The sequence below is a fragment of the Ambystoma mexicanum genome, chromosome 3q (genome assembly GCF_040938575.1).
Source record: "Ambystoma mexicanum isolate Mex_15411 chromosome 3q, UKY_AmexF1_1, whole genome shotgun sequence".
Classification (NCBI taxonomy): Eukaryota; Metazoa; Chordata; class Amphibia; order Caudata; family Ambystomatidae; genus Ambystoma; species Ambystoma mexicanum.
In genome coordinates this window covers 1,047,727,814-1,047,743,657 of record NC_090926.1, presented here as the reverse complement: position 1 = coordinate 1,047,743,657, position 15,844 = coordinate 1,047,727,814, and the positions used below count along the sequence as shown (strand labels likewise).

Below are 15,844 nucleotides of genomic sequence, written 5' to 3'. Positions count from 1 at the left end.
AGCAAGATGCCATTCGTCGAATTGCAGCGTTGTGTGCGGGACGTGCTCGCCCAAAGGGGAGTGCAGCTTGCACAGGTGGAATGAATCACCACAGGTGGAGGCCATACAGCCTGAAAACACATAAATTGCACACCCAGTCTCCTCCCACAACCACACCCACTCCGAAATGCTACCGGCAGGACTAGCCATGTTGGCCCTGGGGGACCTGATAGCACTGCAAGTACTCCAACTTCAAGAAGAAGACGAACACCAACTACTACCGGCCGCACGGCGGAGACGCAGGAGGAGGAGGAGGGCAAGGCAGGGCCAGCAAGGGCCGCCAGCACAGCCACTACCACCACGCAGGCAGCCCGCAATCCCACGCCTCCGAGCACATCCGTTCAACCTCACTGATGAGCAGATCCACACCCTCTACCGTTTGGACCGGGACACCATAACCGCCATTGTGGACATGACACAGGCTGACCTTGTCAGCATGATAGATAGCCCAACCGCCATCCCACCCCTACTGAAGGTGGTGTCTGTACTACACTTCCTGGCCACAGGCACCTACCAGCACACAGTCGGACAGTTGCATGGCATATCACAGCCACTGTTCTCACGGACACTATTGCAAGTGCTCGATGCCCTCCTGAAGCACGCAGACGACTACATCTCTCTACCACGCTCGGAGCAGGAAATTACGAACACAAAAGTGGGATTCCATGCACTTGCCGGCATACCGGGTTGCATTGGTGCCATCGACTGCACCCATGTGGAAATGGTCGTCCCACATGCCATGGAGGCCCAGTACCGCAACCGAAAACAATTTCATTCCCTGAATGTACAAATGGTGTGTGACTCCAACAGGATCATTACACATTGTTGTGCCAGATTCCCTGGATCAACCCATGATTCTATGGTCTTGAGGAACTCTACTATACCACGCTACATGGAGCGACACGCAGGGAACAGATCCTGGCTACTCGGTGAGTCTCATTTCATGCATGATGATTTGGGGTATGTGATGCGGCAATGACCTGGCAAGAAGGGGGGGGGGTGCGTACGTAGCAATGGCATTCCTCAATATTCCTTTCATGTCCACATACAGGTGATTCCGGGTATCCACTGAAGAGATGGCTCCTCACACCAGTCCGGAACCCACGGGACCAGCATGAGGAGGACTACAACCATGCCAACTCACGTACCCGTGTAGTCATAGAACAGGCATTCGGCCTACTGAAGACTCGTTTCCGCTGCCTCAGCAGGTCTGGCGGGGCACTCCTGTACCGCCATGTGAAGGTTGCAAAGATGGTCATGGCATGTGTCATGCTCCACAACATGTGCGTACGTAGAAATGTGCCCATGCCCCCTGACGCAGAACTGCAAGCACCTGATGATGGTCATGATGAGGGTGGGGATGTGGCAGCACCTCAAGGAGTCTGCGAGGCACAGGAGGGCCGTGACATTCGTCAGCATCTCATAGATGCATGCTTCTAGCACTCACGCCTGGTGGCTGATACATGGACACGGAACTCGTGGCACTGTGTGTGTCTGGGACATGCACAATATGGACTGTACGCCTATAATGGCCTCGTACACAAAGATCAATGTCCACACATCTCATTGCATGATCGTGCATTGTTTATGGCATATGTGATATCATGTTAAACACCCTATCGACCCGCCACCCAAGTGAGCCCAACACACCCCCTCCACCCTCCTACATCCCCCCCGAACACCAGTGTCCAAAGATGCTCATTGTCAGTGGGCTGTCGCTATTGCAAGCCCCCTCTGCGGGTATCAGGGGCACCCCTGCCTGTGGAGCGCAGGTTCCTCCCAGATCTACGTTGGGGGCTGCCCTGGACGGAACTTGCAACGGATGATGTCTCTGCCTGCTCACGTCCATGCATGTCCCTAAGGGTTTGTGAGAGCTCAGTGAGCACACGGCGCACTGCGGCAAGTTCGGCACATACGTCTTTGGACGTCGCATGCAGTTCCCCCCTCAGGCTCTCGGTGCTTCTCTCCATTTGTACTCTCAGGCTCTCGGTGCTACTCTCCATTTGTACTCTCAGGCTCTCGGTGCTACTCTCCATTTGTGCCCTTAGTGTCTCTGTACGTCTCTCCATTTCTGCCCTCAGTGTCTCAGTTGATGTTTCTATGTCTGCCTTAGTGCCCCCACATTCATCGGCATGGTCCTTGAGGAGCGTGGCCAGTTGCTGCTGTTGCACGATTAACTGGTCGAGGGACTGTTGCCTCTGCTGGGCCATGGCCATTTGCGGTGGTGTCACAGAGGGGCTGATCACCTCATGTTGCCTTGCCACAGGGCTTGTGGTGGATGGCCAGTCGTCGTCTTGTGGGTGCCCCTGCGTGGTATCCTCATGGTGTACGGGATGGAACAGACAGGGGGATTGAGACAGGTCATGGATGGATCTAACTTCGACATCCCCGTTTTCTGTGTCGGAGCATGCTGCCATTAATGCAGTATCACCTATGGTGCTGCTGCCACCAGAAGCAGTGCCTACTGTGGCATCCATTGGGGGGACCTGTGGTGGTGGTGTTGTGGGCATGCTGGCTTCTGGGGTGCCTGTTGGAGTTCCCTCCTGTGTGCTGTCACTTGATTTGTGCTGCTGCCGTGTCTTGATCCGTGCAGCTGAGGTGGAGGGTCTTTGGCCCTTGGTCTCGGCCCTCTTTGCAGGTGTGCTGGTAGGGGTGTCCTGGAGCTCGTCGTTTGGATCGGACCCTGTGGTGGAGTAAAGGAGGGCAAGCGTTATTAATGGGTCTGTGGGAATTGGAATGGCAATGTATCACATGCATTGGGGTGGTACCTGAGTGTGATTTGGGTCTGGGCCTTGGAGGTGGTTTCATTTGTGTGTGGAGTGAGGGTGCAGTTGTTTGGCAGCCTGCAGTTAGGGTGTGCCTGCTGCACGTGTAGAGGGTGTTTTTAGGATTTTTAATTATTTATGTATTTGATGTGAGTTTTAAAGTGTGCTATCAGGCCTATGTATGTGGACGTTCTCCTGGACATGTGTTCCTGTTGCACTATGTGGGCACGTGGTACTTCACATGATTGGACATTGTGGTTTTGGCATTGTTTTATTTGGGCCACCTACCTGAATCTTCGGATGTCTGCACTCCTTTCTCCATCCCTCCGACTCCCTCTATGCTCTCCATTCCAATGGTGGAGGCACAGATTTCTTCCCAGGGGGTCAACTTGATGGGTGATTCCGATCCTCCCCCGGTAGCTGTGGCAATGTTGCGGTTGGCAGAAAGTATGCTACGGACGTGTATCCGCAGGTCGTCCCATCGCTTTCTGCATTGCTGTGGGTTGCGGGGTGCGGTCCCCACCGCACTTACCCGCTGTGCCACCAGGGCCCATATGGCCTTCTTGTTCGCAAGTGCCGTCCTGGTCATTTGCGTGGAGAAGACGACGGCAGCATTCTCCTGGAGGGTCTCCGTGAGCACCGTGAGTTCCTCACGGGAGAAGTGGACCTGCCGCTTGCGGTCGCACGCTTTCTTCGCTACTTTTCCCATTTTTCTTGGTTTCACTAGGGTGGATGACGGGTTGGGATGTGTCTCAGGGTAGTATTTTTTATGGTTGTGTGGATTTTGTGGTTTTATAGGTGTACGGCGTGATGTTTCCCGTTCCGGGACCATGCTTTTACTTCTGTTTCCGTATATTTACGGTCACCGTACTTTCCGGTTGGCGCTCACTGCGGTGTCCGCTGTGATGGGTGGCGGTATTGCACCTAGGGCGCCGTACGGCGGCGGTGTGGGCCGTTTTGGGGTCATTTCCGCCATCGCGGACTTTGCACTTCCGCCATGGCGTGGTGCTCGTGCCCGATGGGTCGGAATGAGCCGCACTTTGCTCCATCGTGCAATGGCGGAAACGCTATTTACGCTATGGCGGTCCGGTCGGTTGATTTCCGCAAGGGTCGTAATGAGGGCCACTGTTTTGTAATCATTGAAAATTCAATAGCAACATCTCATTATGGTTCTGTAATAATAAATTATAAAAAAAATGTTTTATCTGACCTTAACATTTTGCAATTAATGTTGAGACACTGTAGCTAAACAGAGTGTTATCAAGTTTGTTTACAATTTTGTTTATATATCAGGAATGAACGAAGGTAATATTTAGCTGACATCATGCATTTCGTCCACTGGATTTTCTCACGGCTATAACTTTTAATTAGGAATCGTCAAATTCTCAAGATAAATTGGTTACATTTAAACCATAGTACAAATATAGTATATCACTCAAATCGTTCAAATGCCCAGGGTCCATCATATTTTAAATGATTCTGTTGCACACAAGAAAAATAAATGAAATGAAGGGCAAGAAAAAAGAGGAAACATGAATTATTTAAATGTATGTAATTTGTAGGATGTGATCCTCCATTATTAGCTGTCCTCTATTCATAGAAGTTCTTGTTACCAAAGTCTGGTTATGTGAATTTTAATACACCTTTAATTTTTTTAATTTAAGTGAATAGGCAAGAATAATTCCCCCAGACACAACACAGTAGCATTCAAATATGAAAACTGTAATAGCGTCAACCCAAATACCTGCTTAGAAAGTAATTCTTTACAAAGTGTATATAAAGTAATGAACTTCCGAGCAAGAAGTCGGGCATCAATGAATCCCTCAGCTACCAGCATGATTTCACAGATCAGCTCAAAGTCTGGGACCACCATAGCACAGGGTCTAGATGGAGAAAATACAATGAGCACATTGTTACATAAAAAACTAACGTTACATTAATGTGCTCATTGGCGCATGCACTCATACTTGTTTTGGCTTGACCATACTGATGGCTGATACAGTAATCAGAACCGCTTGGAGGAGCAGCTGCCTGACTCAATAGAGGGCACAATGTGCCTTGTGTCTTAAGTTAAACAAAATATAAGTTCTATGATAATGAGACAGCCGTCCCGTTGAAGCATTGAAGCCTGCACCAAAGGGCTCTATTTGTTATTTATTTTATTTTATTGTGCATTGGCGTACAATACAAACCTTTCTTTTTTTGTTTTCTTATTGTGATGTAGCCAAAATAAAATTTCGACTTTTTACACATTACACAGATACATATCAATGTAATAAAAATGAATAACATTTCATTTTTTTCTTTTTTATAAACTCAAAATGATGCAGATTAAAATTTTAACAAACCAGAATAAAAAGAAAAGTAAAAAAAGGAAGAAAAAAGAAAATCCAACATTCAAATCATCATAAAGAAACTTAAAGATATTACGAGCATATTAAACATTTCAGAGTTCAATCTTAACATATTACTCCAGCTTACTGTATCATTTTCAAAACATTCAGTCCCTGATTCATGGAATTATTCGCGTGTAAAACCAAACCTCATACAGGGATTTTCGGGCAGAATGACATGCAAATCTGCGTTTTATGCGCAGATAATTCCATGAATCAGGCTGTAAAGATCTTAACAATCTCTGCCGTAAGAAAAATCTAATTTCCTGACACAATTCTTTCCCAAAAAATGTCAGATTTGAAGAATTCCACTTTATGAACAAATATTTTCAATCTGTCCCTCCTTAATTCGCTTGTCCGGGCATGTCAATAAAAGATATTTGGTAGAGTGCTTCGAATATAAACCTTTCACAAAATATGTTTCCTTTATCTAAAGTCCAACAATCACTAAGCCAAGTTAATTCAATACATTATTCAGTAAAACAAGATATATAATCCATACATGTGTACATAAGTCACAAGCACATAAAAAAGATGTAAATATGTGTCAATCAATCAGTCCTATATGTTTTTTTAAAACCTTAGAACCTTCATGGTAAAAGAAACCAACCAACTCGCAAAACTTCATAACCAAAAACACTGGGGTCCCATTAAGACTTCCTTATACAGTTACTCCCCAAAGATCATAATGCAGATTTCTTGAAGTGTGGGGCACTCAGCCACTAACTCCCTGATTCACAGAAGCATTTTACAATGGCGCAATCCCAAAGGAAAAAAACTGCATGAATCAGGCCCATATAGTGTTCAATAGTTTCTTTAGAAACCACTAGACCACAATGGCAATAGGCAGGTGGTAACTTCCCTTTTGTTTCTTATTTTCAAACTTTCTCTTGTTGCTAACAAATTAAACCTAAGGCTCATAAATTGATGCTTGAGCTTTTAGTTTGGGGGTTTCTCCAAATAATCAGGCAGTACACCCCATTGTTTATGCTCTGCAGCCAAATCAGTGTGCAAGTTATATATGGATAGAGACAAAAAGGTTGCTATGCAGCCAATGTGACATGGTCTCTATTAATTGATCTGATGGGCATTTCAATTCACTTAAGATATTGTTAAGGGCCCAGCCAATCAGGTATTCACAACCATGTATTAACAGTAATGAGTATAAATCACAGAATGAAAAATCATGAAATGGGAATATTATTTGCCTCATTAGCAGAGTGGGAGGCGACGTCAACCAATTAGAATGCTTGGAACGCGGGCTGTATTCACCAAGGAAAGCCCGCGTTGCGAGCATTTTCATCCTTCACCTTAGCATCCGTGTTGCTCCCAACATGGGTGTTAAAGGTGGTTTTTTAAATGAAAAAAGTAAACGTACCTTTATCGCACGCCCTGGTGCCACGCAGCACTGTCGCCCAAGCTGTCCCTCTTTTATGTTGATGAGGTCAGTCATCAACATTGAAAATGGACTTCCTGGCTGACAACATTGTGCTGTGTCAGGCCGCGCGATAACGGTAAGTTTCTCTAATTTTAAAAATAATAAATAAAATCACTAAGCACCCGCGTAGGTTAGTACACGGTTGCTAAGGGCAATATTGCACTCGGCGGTGGGCGGACCCTGTGGCTTTGCTCGGGCTAATAACTTTGGTGGTCGGCCATGACGACAGGGTCAGTCGCTGCCTCAAAAACCTCCCAATCTAGTTTCAGTTTAGTTTCCATACTGTATATTGAATTAAGCACACCTTTACGCGGAGGAATCTGATAGTGAAGAGGGGTAATGTAACATAATGGGACACTTGGCTTCTATCTGGATGCCACCCTCTCCTTCGGCAAGCAGGTGAAGCCATTGGCTTCGGCCACCGCCTACACATGCAAGCTCATTAGAGCAGGCAAGCACTTTCTCTCTGACAACAATTGCCTTAGCCTAGCGAGAGCATTAATCCTCTCGAGGCTCGACTATTGTAACGCCCTCTACATTGGAGCAAATAAATCCATCACCCACTGTATTCAAATTCTACAAAACAATGCCCTATGAGCCGCCCTCGGTGTGTCTAAAAGATCGCATATTTCAAAGATCAGGTGTCAAAACAACTGGCTGTCCACCCAAAACAAAATCCACTTAAAAGTAGCGTCCCTGGTTCACAAAGCCCTGAACAATGCTGCACCAAGCTATCTCTGTAATAAACGTACAAAAAGAAACCACAGGCGCCCTGCCAGAACCTCTAATGCCAATAGCCTCATCATTCCAAGATTCAGGCTATCTAAGGCGGGGGGTAGCAGCTTCCAGGTTCAAGCGGCCCAATTATGGAACTCACTGCCAAACCCTCTACGTGAGGAGCAGCCCTTTTCAAAATTCAGAACTAACTACATTAATCTGCTGAGGTCTGCCAATGATTAGCCCATTGGCGCCCACTTATCCTTACACAACCCTAGCATATAAACATCATTATCATGTTCTACTTTGATCTTATGGACCTCCTCACTCTGCCCACTTGGCCGATGAGATAACGTTCACCTAGTGCCTGTATATATACTGTCTTTATTGTATTTTGTACTCATTTTGTATGTAAATTGCAATTGCCGCCTACCTGTGATATATTGTATTTTGTACACTGTATGCAACCCATGACCCTACCCTGTAACTTAAGCTTCGCATTTTCTGTACTGCTGCGCCCGGCTACCTTCGGGTCTGGTGCGCATTATAAGTGAATAAAACAAACAAACAAACAAACAAACAAACATGTGATTTTAACGGATAGACAATAACGAATAATATTTATATCTAAAGATTTAAAGTTTGGGGAGTCCCCCCCAACCTTTCGTTTCCCTTCATTTATAACCCCACTCCAATCCCCTCCCCACATGTTTTACCCCTTAGCCCACCCCCATATATATATGTATATATATATATATATATTTAAAATAATTTAGTATTTTTTTCATTATAAATGTTTAGATATTGATGTTGTTAGTTATTTTCTATTAGTTTAAATCACTCCATACCAATATAATGTGCCTTCAGTACTGTTCACTGGTTGGGGGGAGGCGGCATAACATTGGGGGGACATGACCTTCACTTTCTCTTGTTTTTTTTCTGCTTCTTTCGGGGTCGGCTCCCTCAGGGGGTCAGATTGGGGAGGACAATCATTACGAGTTTGGTGGTATTTCGGAGGTAAATCCACTGATAACACCAAACGGGTTTACAGTTACCACCACTTGGTCCTGTGTAACTACCGCAGGATTACAAGTGGTGGTAAGCAGTGTAAATCCACATTTTCTAGAGTCCATATGACTCCATTGGTTTTTTTGGTGGCATGGTGGAATTACCACTAGGTAATTCTGCCAGTGGTAATTCCACTAAAACCTGTAACCCGGTGGTGCAAAAAAAATGGAGGTAATTGAATTGCGTCACACTTTTTTCCTTCACCACCAAACTCATAAAGAGGCCCAATGTCTTTTATCATATAAATGAACAGCCTGTCTTGAGGCACTGTGTAACGTGATATGTATCAGTCATCTTTTGTTACCGGTTGTGGCAGCTGTGCAAGTGCTTTCTTTTGATTGTAAAATGGCTGCTTTCATGGGAGTTGGGGTTGAGGAAGAAACGTTTTCTTTCTTTCAATTCTGCTATATTCGGAAAATGAATGTTTTTTAACTTTAGGATTTGAAGTAGCGGATGCAGGTGCTTCGATTATATCCAAACTTGCTCCACCGCCCCTTGCGATGGGACAAAGGGAGGTAGGGCAAAATTCTGCAATGCGGGTAAGTGAGCCTTTGTGGCATCAGGTATATCCCCCTCAAAATAATGTCAACGGGGGCCCATCCCATGGGACGACTGGAGATAACATCAAAGGCCAGGTAGCCTGAAATCTGACGCTAGCAATGATATCTTGGAACTTTAAGGGTTACGTAAACATTGTACATAACCAAGACTTGTTTATTTCATATGATATTGTATGTTTGGAAGAGCCTCTGCTGGTTTTGCTGTTGCATACGGACATACGGCGAAATAAGGGGTTCACAGTATGGACAATTGAACTGGAAAGAATAGATATGCTAGCAGTTTTGTTTCAATGGTCGGATCAGGGAGCAGGGGATTTTAAAAAGTGTCTATTGGTGAATGTGTACCTGAATCCAGTTCCTATTAAATGGAGGAGTCCGTGAATGCTCTTTCTTTCCTAATGTAGGGGAAACCACAGAAGAGGGTGCTGCAGTAGTTATTGTGGGGGATTTTAATGTGGAATGTTTGAACGATGTTTGGTACCAATCAAAGATTAGGAAAAAAACATCAGGGGAAGCTCGTAGGAGGGGACACATTATACAACAGGAGTTAGATGCATGGCACCTGTTGCCATTAAAAGGAAACTCCCAAGGTGAAGTCCCCCCAGCTGAATGGTCTGCTGAAATCTACCTTGGATTATATCTTTATGTCTGATGATCTTTTTCTGAAAGGGGGAACCCTGAAGGTTAACCATACAGACTTAAGTTATCATTCTTTTGTGAACTGATGATCTCTGGATTGTCACAAACTGAGGCTAAGCCACAGAATGTGGAGACTAATCCAAGAAACCACTCAGTAAACTGGGCCCGCGAAAAAATCGGGAGCCTTTGATGGAAAGATTAGGAGTCTTTTTTGCACAGAGGCAGATGTTCTGTGCTCTCCCCGAATGGCTTAGACCCCTGAATCCTGATGGTTCTGGGGGGTTTATTGCCAGTTAAGCACTTGGAAACGGGTTCAGGAGGGTGGGGCTGAATCATGTTTTTGACCCTTTGGTAAGGGCATGCAAGAGGCAGATGCACCAGAAATTTAGGGATGCAGGGAGGAAAAGGCATTTAGGAAAGCACATTGAAGTCCATATAATCAAGCAACATTCCAAAAATTGGCTAAAGGGCCATACATTTGTCATGGGGATCAATGATGCAGAGAAAATGTTGAGTTGTATGTTGGTAAAAGACTCCACTGGATTCTGGCAGTTAATAAAGCCCAGGGGAACCGACCAATATTTGCAAACCCAAGCAATATCAGAGGCAGAATGGGTGAAGTAATTTACAGAAGTATATGTTGTTCAAGGAAACTCTGGAAGCAAACAATTTTTAGATTCCAGTTGGCAAGGGGCTTTTGGTTGCGATCTGGATGACATTGCCCAGGCGATAAAATCAAGTAAAAAGTCAAATTCCCAGGGGGTCAGATGGGGTTGCAAACTTGACCCTTAAATTGAATGTTCTTCTATGGGCCCAATTATTGTCACAATTGTTCCAGAATATCCTGTTAATGAGGAGGCTTCCAGACTCCTGGTGTACGGCTTTGATAGTCCTGATATTTAAGGGAGGTGATAGATCGCCCCCAATGCAGTATAGGCTGGTGTATTTATTGGATGTGTCCAACAAAATCTTTGCTAAAATTACCCTGAGAGAATTGCAACTATGGACAGAAAGTGCCAATTGTTTAGATTTTTGCAGGCAGGTTTCAAGAAGGGCGTAGGGACACCTTTGAGCAGTTTTGCCCTGGCACTACTTGCTGGTCAAGCTGAGAAACAAGGGAGATCAGTATACCTTTAGTTCCTGGATGTTAGCAAGGCCTTTGAGCATGTAAACAGTGCAACCTTGTTGAAAAGCATGTACGATAATGGCTGCTCCATTGTATTAATTGAAATAGTGGAGGCTTTGCACTCAGAAACAAAAATAAAAGTCAGACTAGACTTGCAGGGCTCATATTCTAATTGGATAGAGACTAATCAGGGATTCCCTCAGGGGTGTGTCCTCGGTCCGTTTCTTTTCAGTTTTTATACAAAAATACATGCCCACTTTTGGCATGCTATAAGGACTAACCAGCCTAAACTAGGGGATCAAAAGGTGCAACATTTGACTTATGCTGATGACATTGTCATCTCTGATACAGCCCCTATAGGGTTGCAAAGAGCATTGCAGGCGATAAAAGAGTTCCTTAGTCAGCAGGCTCTCAAGATCAACAACATAGAATCATAAATCTTGGTATTAAATAGGAGAAAGCATAAGTGGGAAACATTTTGTTGGAACATCAAATGCCAATCGTTGGATGTGGTCGACAGATTTAAGTATCTGGGATTGCTTATATATGATGGAACAAGTAGGAACGCATATGCTGCGGGATTAAATTCAAAATTTATAGCTGTCACTATCCAATTCATTCATTCCGATTTTACATTTGGGAGGTACTCCTTGCTGCCGGTAATGAAATTATTCAAGCAGCAAATAGTGCCTAAAATTACTTTTGGGGGGGCAGATGAAAGAGGACTCTATACCCTGGACTAAGTTGGAGGCTAAACGCTAGCGTAAAGTTTTGCGGCTCCCGGCCTCAGTCCCAGTAGCTGGTACTTTGTTCGAATTAGGGCAGCTCCCAATCGAGGCAAGAATTGACTGGGGAAAGCTGCAGATTTTTGCTAGTATTGTCAGTCCTCCTAAGGCTTCCTTTTTTACTCACCTCAATGAAATATGGGTAAAGAGCAACTGTAGGGTCTCAGGCTAGAGTGGGGCACGCTGACACTCTCAAAGATAGAGTCCTCGACAGAGGAACTATTGCTGAATCCTAACAAGGTAAAACAGACATTATTTAGACATTTGCGGATTAAGCTCATAGCCGGCACTAATGGAATATGATACCTTTGATGATCATTTCAGGCGGTCAATAAAAAATGACAATACATTAGCCCCATTCTTGAGTAAACACCTGTTGAGAGATTTAAGGTTCAATATGTTGAGAATAAAGGTGAATTACTATATAATTTTTTTATATTACTAATATTAAAAGACTATGTTGCTATTGTACCCTAGAGGATGAGACCCTAAAACGTTTGTGTGTTACATGCCTGTATTTACGGTCTCTTTGGGAGAAAATAACTGAGTTGCTCTCTGCTCTAAGAGAAGAAGGTGTGTGGATCAGAATTCTAAATACTAATGAGCTTTTCTTATCAATAAGGTTATGAGAATTCTTGGAAGTTGTTCATAAAGATTCTTAAAGGGAATGAATTGTGGGAGATTTTAAAGTTATGTAAAAAATCATGTGATTTTCTGTTTTCTATGTTTTTAATGATCTGTTGCATCTGTATTTGTACTTAAGAAGTGTTTATATTTATTAATATGTCTTTTATCTCTATGTTTTAAAGGCTTTTAAATTGTTAAACGTGAAATATGTATATTGATGTGTGAAAAGTTCAGTTTTGTTCTAAAACACACAATAAATAAAAAAATTCAGAAAAAAATAATAAAGAAAGTTTAAAAAAATAATTAAGCACTCCTTTGATTTTGTAGCAGTTTAGGACTGGGAGTAAAGGAAACATCCATATTTACTATTGAGTTTCCTAATTTTAAGTATGGTAGTATCCATTTTGGTCACCAGCAGATCTATTTGTGCTCTCGTATTGGTGCCCCAAAAAATTGGGGCTCCCAAGTAACTTTAATGTTTGGTGACCTCCAAGTGGATATTGTCTATTGAGCACTTGAAGCCCATTTTCTTTTTATTGTTCGATACCCTCATAATCTTGGTTTTGTCTTTGTTCACTTCTAAACTGTTTTCTTTTGCATAGCTATGAAGCACATTAAACATTCTTTGGAGACCAATTTTCGTGTGATCTAGGATTAAGCTATCATCTGAGTATGCTTGTCGGTGGAGGCGTGTATTACCCAGTCTGGGAGATACCATGGAACATCTTCTAAATATTTACCAAGGTCACAAATGTATAAATGAAGCAGGCAAGGTGCCAGCATTCAATCCTGCCTGAGACCCCTAGCAATATCTTACCTGTCCCGACAGTGTACTTACTGTCTAAATCAAGAAACACCTGCAGCAATGTATCCGTGTATCAATACACCAAAATGCTTTGGTGACCTCGTGGGAACCCCCAACTGTCTAACCTTCTCCACAGTCTACTACGATCCACCATACCAAACAGTGATACTAAATAAATAAACCTGAGGAAAACGTTCAGTGAATTAATCTTTGTGGTCATATTTTGTAAGATATTCAGGACAGTTGCATTAAGGGTTGTACCCACGATCCATCGAAAAACTTGATTGAAATGTAGTCAGATGGCCAGTGCTTAGTGCCCAGGATAAGAACTCTTTAAGTATTAATGCTGAAACAATTTTACTATTGGCATCCAATTTGATTATTGGATGATAATTCTGTGGATCCAGACCACAAAAGGCTAGTTTCCAGTTGTCAGTTATCTTTCTAAATGTGGTAACGTTTGTGAACAGAATACAAAGAATAGAGGTCCACAGTTCCTGGGCTGCTTTTAAGAAATGGTTCATTAGCGCATTAGGGCCTGCTGCCCGAGAATTACTTACCCTTTAAATTGCATACAAAATACCCTTGTATTCAGTTGTCAGATCCCACAAAGATCGTGCTCACTTATCCAGTCTTCCTCCGCTTGATTATGTGCAATATTTACAGTTATCGTACTAAAGTGATGCATCCATGTGCTATTCAAAATAGGATTGATTTGCTTTTTTAATTGATTACACTCAAGGTTGCAAATTATTGTCCATAAATCCCTATCGCTTTTTACCCCAATGGCCACCAACATACTTTTTGAGTCATTCTGAATCATCAGGTGCTTGTGTTGTGTTTATTGTATGAAAAAAATGTAATTTGCGGCACCTCCTCACTTATCTTAATACACACTCGTTCCTGCCGTAATTCTCTTTTCTTCATATCAACCTGTTCATCAAAAGAATTATGTGAGGGCACCTGGGTCTCAAACTCCAAAAACTGGTATCACAATACCTTTCTTTAAGGAAAGAATTCATAACGGATGGAGACAGGGGGCCATTAGGAGTTTGTAGGTGCAGTAATAAGTGCCAGTAATTCCATTTACCAGTACGTTCACGCACCAGCAAACTCTAAGTTTGCCAGTTATGTGGGTGGCCAGAATGACCTCCAGCTCTTGGCTGGAGTTCATTCCCCCGGCCCACTAATAAAAATAGCGCACACACGAGCAAGTACTCGTAAGTACCGCTTTGCTGTGTGTCTTGGACTTTGCTGCATCTCTCTACGCATTGCCGGATCAAGGAGGACTTCACAAGTTCAACATTCATGTAAAACAGGTGATTGAACTTTGCAGCTGGACTCTATTATGCTGTGGCTGTTTGCAGTGCTGACGACTGTTTTCTGTTTTCTACAGTGTTCAGTGACTGTTTTTTGTGACTGTGATTGACATCTCATTAAAGAAAAAAAATGCCCCCTGATGGGGATTGGCTGTTGGGACTTACTGTCAAGCTCCGGTTCCACCTCCCCTATCACCTCACCTGATTCTTCAGAGGATAGATCCTTGAGAGGATTCTTCTTCTTTGGAAGCTTCTTCTTCTTGTTGTTAGACGACTTGTCCTTATAAATCCGGACCTTCTTTTCGCGGAGATAAGGTCTATCCCCTCCAGAGGCCACCGTGACAGTAGTGGGAACCTGTCTCGGGTGCCTCCAGTGGGGCCAGCCTCACTTACAGGGAAAAAGCCAAAGCAGAAAAAACCCTGTAGATCTTGATGGTAGGAGATGAGGTGGACAGTCCTTGACCACCCATGCCGTTGGAAGAAATAATCTCTCCTAGCGGAAACCGCTGTGGGCAGACGCTGAAGGTGGATAGCGAGGGCTGACTCCAAGTAACAGATGTCAGCGACCAGTTTCCCAGACAGAGCTCGGAATAAGACTTGCAGGTAGAACCTTTCAATAGCAACAAGGACTTTGTAAGTAAGTAGCTGGATAATAGACGAAAAAGAGGAAAGAAAAGGAGAATAAATGGTATAAGCAGGAAACCCGAAATGTATACCCAGTGAAAGGAATAGATGGCAAGATACCGCCGAGTAGAAACTAAATCAGATACAGGAAGCGGAGCCGAACAAAAGTTGGAAGTATCAAGGCAAATGTAAGTAGCAAACAGTGCAAAACAGTGCCGCGCACAGAGAAGGCTGCAGGCAGCAGGGAAGGAACGGCAAGAAGCCAAGCAGGAAAGTAGGAGGAGCCTCGTACCCAGGTAAGCAAGACAGCAAGGCACCGAAGCGGTGAAACCGCAGAGTACACGCCGTGTACCCAAAGACTCGATGGTAGGGTTGTAGCGCGGCTGAATAGGAAAGAAGGAAATGCAGCTAGAAACAAAGGTTGTACAAGATTAGGATAACGTTGAAAGGTAAGGCGGCTAAGAAAGCCCAATGGAAGGTAAAAGCTAGAGGGTAACGGAGCGTTAGCGTGCGAGAAGCAAACACAGATACAACGCACTGCACAAGGGGGCGGAGTCAGAACTTATAGAGTCCGCCGCCATATTGGATGAGGACTAGAGCGAGGTAACTGCTAGCTAGTGCCGCCAGCGGTTCCATAACTTCCACCCCTGATTCCTGACAGTATACCCCCTCTTTCTCGGGGATCCCCCAGGTTTGCTCGGGTGTAATTGATGGAATCTTCTTACCAGACTGGGAGCATGGAGATGGCTCTTAGGTTCCCAAGACCTCTCAGCTATCGGATAGCCTTTCCAATGTACCAGGTATTGTAACCTGCCTTGGCGATACCTGGAATCGATTAGCCGAGCCACCTCGTATTCCTCTGGAATCTCCTCCACCTGAGCAAGTCTCCGACGAGCTGGTCTTTGAAAGGGGTCATCCTTATGCTCTTTGAGTAAGGAG

The 15,844-nt window shown here is 44.1% G+C and overlaps 1 protein-coding gene across 1 annotated transcript in view; it reads right to left on the bottom strand.

The window, feature by feature from the left end:
* The window catches only part of DNAH17 (dynein axonemal heavy chain 17), an 8,024,690-nt gene that overhangs the window by 3,739,450 nt on the left and 4,269,396 nt on the right, over positions 1 to 15,844 (bottom strand). Inside the window, exon 38 of the mRNA XM_069655242.1 lies at positions 4,549 to 4,687. Within this exon, the coding sequence (XP_069511343.1) occupies positions 4,549 to 4,687 (139 nt within the window). The remainder of the gene's footprint in view (positions 1 to 4,548; positions 4,688 to 15,844) is intronic.